We start from the raw sequence: 5,979 nt of genomic DNA on the forward strand, positions 1-5,979 counted from the left end.
CAATTTTTCATTCAAAAAGTAGACGAGGTCACAGTCCAGCATACCTCTTCAGTCTCTGAATGCCCTGTTTTTACACCTTGATCATGTTTGCACTTTATTTTTGTTAATTTATTTTACCTTTAAAGGTGCATTAAGGAGTTCGCACGTTTTATGCGAAACAGCGCCCCCTGCAGGCCTTGGGCGTAATGCAGCTTAGTGAAACACTCGTGCCTGTGGCTTGCATGCACTGAAGAGGGGAACTCCTCCCTCGCTCTTTTAGTAGCGCGCGAGTAAAATTTAGAGACTGTCCTCCCCTAATAAACGACCACAGTGGTCGTTAATTCATGCCTCAAATTACGACCACGGGTATGTTTTAAAATCAAACTAAATCAAGCAATTGACCGTATAAATAATGTCACAGACACCACGGACGGGAGATCTTGTTCTACTTCATTCTATAAACAACACGAAAGCGGACCAATCACAGCCCTCGATGTTCATGTCACCACGCGTCGCCGAACGCGAAGTCAGGATTTTTGGGAGGTGCGCGTCAACCCCTAGTGTAGCCCCGACGCAGGGCGCGGCATAGACGTCGTAGGAACGACGTTGCGGCGACGGGGGAGCATACTGAGGCCTTTAAGCCGCTGTGCGCCGGTAGGACTGGAGTCATGTTTTTGTGAAACTTGACATTTTCATCACAAATACTTAAAAAAAACTTTAAAGATAAAATTTCTGGCTCAGTTCTGTTGTACGGCATGCAAACCTCTTCCAACGCAACTGATAAACTATTTCAACATCTTTTTCGGGCCTTGACATAAACAAAACTGAAGCTCCACATTCCAGACTGTTGGAGCGATGGGAAAAAGGCGAGGGACAACACCAGAGGTGAAAGACAAAACAAATTCTGCCACGGACCTTCAGGGTCGGGCCACACAATGTGGGCTTTTCTGTGTGTGTTTCCTCCCACAGTCCAATAACATGCATGAGAGGCAGATTGGAGCCTCCTATTTAAATGTGTGTGCACGACATATTGCTGGACTGAGCTACCATTGAGCCGTAGGACTGCTTCGAAGGACAGAAAGCAAATTAAAGTTAACAAAAATCAGACCTTGAAAATTTTATTCTCTAAAACAGTAACAAATGTGAAATAATTAATGCATTCAATTTTAAAATGTAGGCATGAAACTTCCATAAAAACCAAAATCCTATAAAAACTCAACTCCAGAACAGCTTCTTGAAAAACACCAGATAGTCAATACGCTTTCAGAACTAAGATAATCACTTCTGCGGCAACACTCGAAGCAACCGAAGAAATCACAGACGCACTGAAAAAAAACAAAAAACATGCTGTCGGGATTTTTATTGTTTTCAAGACAGTCTTTGATACAGTCAATGAAATTGAGCCAATCAAATTCCAAATATCTGGTATCAGAGGGTCAGCGGGGACCGGATAAAAAGCTAATTATTTGAAAGAGATCAATATGCAAAATTAGGACTGTCATCTGGAAAACTTGGCATTTCCTGTGGTGTCCCCCAGGGGTCTGTATTGGGACCAAAACTGTTCAATATCTATATCAACAATATCTCAATTGTTAAAACTCACAGTTTATGCAGATGACCCTAATGTATTCTGCAGAAATACAATCATAATGAACTCAAAGACAGTTACTGAGGAATTAAATACACTTAAAAAGTGGATGATGGTAATGGAAAAGCACAAGTCAGACACACAAAAACAAAAATCTCCAAAAGCTCATCAATTATAAAGTAAAACTACTCCTGGATGAAAAAGCTCTCTGTTCTCTATACTGCCGTACTGCACATATGGTGTTGAGGTTTGGGGAAACGGTGATCAATCAATACATTAGTCACATTACAGAAATTAGTGTCAATCGTTCATCAGGTTGGATTCTTAGAACACACACACAACCTGTTAACTTAATCAAAACTATTCAAAACTCAGTTTTTTCTCTATATCAACTGTCCATTTTCAACCCCTTCAGGCATTCCAGGAAGCATTTGAATGAATGAAATGAAAAGAAGAAAAACCTTTAGTTTTTTTTGCATTTCTTTCTTTTGAAAGCACTTGTCTTATTTGATTTGTTCAACACAAGCTCATCTCTTCATCAGAGACCAGCTCTCGGTATCTGAGAAGAAAACACCTGGATAATGAAAATGAATCCGTTTTATTGCTCAATCTAAATGAAATGAATGAATGACAACAGCTGGATAAAGTCATTGACAAATATAATACTGAAAACAGATCAGATGTTTCGTGCGCTCATCAACAGTATTCTCAAATTGTACGACGGACTTGTTTTTGGTAAAACGTATTTCCAAATCGTTTCTTTTCCTAACGTCCTAAACAAACAACACACAAAATCAGTCCAGCGGACAGAAGCTGCGAGGCAGACGCCACGAAGGAGCGGCCGATCAGGAGAACTTGGCTGCTTGCGGAGGAGGTCCGAGGAAGCCTCCCGCCTGCTTGGTGGCAGCTCTGGAGGGCGCCAGGCCCAGCATCTTCTGGATGTTCTGGAGGGGAGACAGACGCAAACCGTAAACGTCTGAGACAGTTAGGGGAGTGTCTGAAGAGGCAGGAACAAAATTATCTTCAGATATTCCATTATTTCAGTGTTCAGTCTTTTCTGTGGTAAATGGGAGTCTTTCCAGTGTGAGAGTTCAGAAAACGAGCTGTAAGAACCGACCCTCAGAGGGTTGGTTCAGGGTGTGTGAAGGCACCGAACTGACAGGAGCAATTCAAAATTACTGAGCGCAAAGTGAAGAACCGTCACGTCTGCTGAAACCATAGCAACATGAATTACAGTCATTACTACAGTACTTAAAGACATGGGTGCAAAGTGCTGCTGAAAATAATCAAACCCTCCCTTTAAATCCCCCCAACAGTTTGTTTTTCTTGGAATATCCTCAGTAGGAAATCAGTGATAATAAAAGGATTGCAGGTGAAGATTTCAGAGACTTGGAGGATTATGGAAGAGCTTTGGTTTATAAACTGCTCCAACTCAATCAGTGTCAAATTTGCTCACTTAGGTCTGCCAATTCCTGCTCCTAACATGAAAACCTTGACTTTCTGCTCAAAATATCTCAGGAACTAATTGATCAACGCTAGAATATCAGGCATGTAGTGGAATAATAAAGAGAAGCAAAGATGCCGGGGTTGACCTGCCGGTGGCGCCAGAGCACACACCATGTCACCTCTGAAAAGGAGCTGCACTCTGACTTTCAGTGTTCAGAAGGTAACTGGCAGTCTTATTCTTAACGTCCAACACTTGGAAACACACAGACAGCTCAGGAACGCATTTAATCTGCCATGAGTTGTTTGAAAATCCCTCCTCAGCAGTGGAATACCACACTACAATGGTAAAAACACTAAAGGTAAGGCAGCTGAGACGGAGCTCAACAGTTTTTGAATCCTTTATAACAGGTCTAATCATAAATTAATTCTAAACTCTGTAGCCAGGCCGCACAAAGGGCATTTAACTGAATGAAGACAGCAATAACTGTCAAGTTTTTCCATTCAACCTGTAAAGTTCTTGATCAACCACACAGTGGAATCTGACATTGCGTCTACGCCTTGGGGATGAAATGTGTTTGTGTAGCAGTCTGCAGACGCACCCGCGCTCTCACACTTTCACCGTCAGTTAATGGCTTTATCTTCTTTAACAAAATCCACAAAGCAGAACTCCTCCAATACACCAATGCTAATGTAATCCAGCAGAAGGTACACCAATGCTAACCCACAGGAGAGGCGGTGGGAGCTACCTGTCTGATGGACATGGTGCACAGGATGTAGAGGAAGATGAAGGAGCAGTCGGTGTAATCTTCGCCCAGCAGGTTGCGGTGTGAGAGCCCTTGGATGTATGACAGTGGCACAAATGGCAATTTTGCCACCACTCTGCCATCAAAGCTGGACAGGAGAAGAAAACGTTGGTAAGAGCTTGTTGGAATAGCTGAAAAATGGAGCGTAAACAGATATTCCCACCCTTCTCAACTTGAGAGTGATTAGTCTATGAAGCGATTTATTTGCTTGACTTACATGGAGTTGAACATGCCCATCAGAGCCGTGAAGCAGAAGCCAATTGCGAACATGGACTTCATGCGTACCTACAGACAATGTAAGATTAAAACATACAACACAACAATGACTTAGTATCTGACTGTAGAGTGAAAACACTCTCTCACCATGGACAAGTCTCTGTTGTTGTTCTTCAGCTTTTCCTCTTGTCTTTCTGTAACACATAAATCATGAGTTAAAAATAAAGCTGTCAATAAAAAAGAGGAGCACACCGACATCCTGATGGCAGAGAGTTTACCGATTTTCTTCTTTTGCTGACGTCCAGCAGATTCCGTGATGGTTTCCTTTTTCTTCTCCACTGAAATCAGGTGAAGTATAATTAAGGTTTGAAGCAGACTGGGAGGAAACAGACTTACATGGAGGGACACTTACGCTTCTTGCTTTGTTTTTCCACCTCAGCCTTCAGCCTTTTGTACTTTTCAGTGCGATAAACTAAAACCCAGGTAATTCCTAGGAAAAATGAGAATAAGAGGGGGAATGAAAACACATGCTGAGTCAAATCGTTGTTGACAGTGTCAAAAAAACCCACGCTGTTGTAGTTGATTCTATTGTAAGGAAGAAGATAAGGGCCACAGATAAAGCAACAGGAGATTTTGTATCCCAACCAACAATCTCTCTGTCTGTTCTATCCTTTGCTCTTCTTCTAACCCTTGACCCCAACTGGAACAGGACAGTCGCCTCTGAGTCTGGTTCTGCAGAAAGTCTCCTCTGAGTCTGGTTCTGCAGAAAGTCTCCTCTGAGTCTGGTTCTACAGAAAGTCTCCTCTGAGTCTGGTTCTACAGGAAGTCTCCTCTGAGTCTGGTTCTGCAGAAAGTCTCCTCTGAGTCTGGTTCTACAGGAAGTCTCCTCTGGGTCTGGTTCTACAGAAAGTCTCCTCTGAGTCTGGTTCTGCAGAAAGTCTCCTCTGAGTCTGGTTCTACAGAAAGTCTCCTCTGAGTCTGGTTCTACAGGAAGTCTCCTCTGAGTCTGGTTCTGCAGAAAGTCTCCTCTGAGTCTGGTTCTACAGGAAGTCTCCTCTGGGTCTGGTTCTACAGAAAGTCTCCTCTGAGTCTGGTTCTGCAGAAAGTCTCCTCTGAGTCCTCTGAGTCTGGTTCTACAGGAAGTCTCCTCTGAGTCTGGTTCAATGGAACTGTTGGGTTTTCTCTGTAAAAGTGTCTTAAAATGTCTGTTTTATATAGCACTACAGAAAAAATAATGAAAAAAGCAGCTTTTGCATGTTTGAAGACGCATACATAACATACATATGAACATATTATGAGAGCATCAGCATAAATGTGATTAAAGAGAATAAATATTAACATTAACCAGCAAAGTGTTTCTTCTGGGGGCTTTAAACTAGCATTAGCATTAGCACAGCTAACTGGATTACTGACAGCATGCTCACAGCGCCTCCGCCTAACCATAAAAAAGTAAAAACAAACTGTTCTTTTGAGAACATAAACGGTGCCCTGTCGCATATATTTCTGCCTTGGTGAGTTTTTTGCGGTTGGCGGTGGTCGACACGCCGGACGTACCTTCGGCGAGCAGCGCCGTGCAAACGGAGATGAAGACGATCAGGATGGTGTCTGCGAACATGGTGCTCATGGCGGCGGCGACCACTTTCCGTCCGAGCTAGCTGAGGGGGAGACGGAGCAGTTTTCTTCCAGGGACTGCTGCCTGACGCGTGATGCCCGTGAGCCCGGCTTCTCGCCACTCACAGCTCGGTCAGCACTCCCGAGCAGGAAGTCGGGACCCGGACGGGAACTACTTCCGGGTCATTTCCGCTACGAGGTGAGAAAAAAAAACTTTATTCATAATAACAGATTGACAGCAGGATAAAATAGACTCAGCAAAAAACAAAATTACACCAACAGTTCAAATACGATACTAAAATAAAATAAAATAAAATAAAATAAAATAAAATAAAA

At 42.8% G+C, this 5,979-nt stretch overlaps 1 protein-coding gene across 1 annotated transcript; it reads right to left on the reverse strand.

Moving 5' to 3' along the window:
• Window positions 1-1,324: 1,324 nt before the first annotated feature.
• On the reverse strand, window positions 1,325-5,797 carry tmco1 (transmembrane and coiled-coil domains 1). Its single transcript, XM_030083097.1, has 7 exons — window positions 5,587-5,797; window positions 4,445-4,522; window positions 4,311-4,370; window positions 4,180-4,226; window positions 4,034-4,101; window positions 3,760-3,904; window positions 1,325-2,511 (listed from the first exon to the last, which is right to left on the reverse strand). Exons 1-7 carry the CDS (start codon window positions 5,654-5,656, stop codon window positions 2,413-2,415), a joined length of 567 nt encoding a protein of 188 aa, XP_029938957.1. The 5' UTR covers window positions 5,657-5,797; the 3' UTR covers window positions 1,325-2,412.
• Between the last annotated feature and the right edge of the window lie 182 nt (window positions 5,798-5,979).

Source organism: Salarias fasciatus, chromosome 23 (genome assembly GCF_902148845.1).
Source record: "Salarias fasciatus chromosome 23, fSalaFa1.1, whole genome shotgun sequence".
Classification (NCBI taxonomy): Eukaryota; Metazoa; Chordata; class Actinopteri; order Blenniiformes; family Blenniidae; genus Salarias; species Salarias fasciatus.

Coding starts and splice junctions, on each gene's coding strand:
- tmco1 (XM_030083097.1), bottom strand. CDS start 5,656: ATGAGCACCATGTTCGCAGACACCATCCTGATCGTCTTCATCTCCGTT. Junction 4,371..4,444: donor GGAAAAACAAAGCAAGAAGC/GTAAGTGTCCCT, acceptor ACCTGATTTCAG/TGGAGAAGAAAAAGGAAACC. Junction 3,905..4,033: donor ATGGGCATGTTCAACTCCAT/GTAAGTCAAGCA, acceptor TCTCCTGTCCAG/CTTTGATGGCAGAGTGGTGG.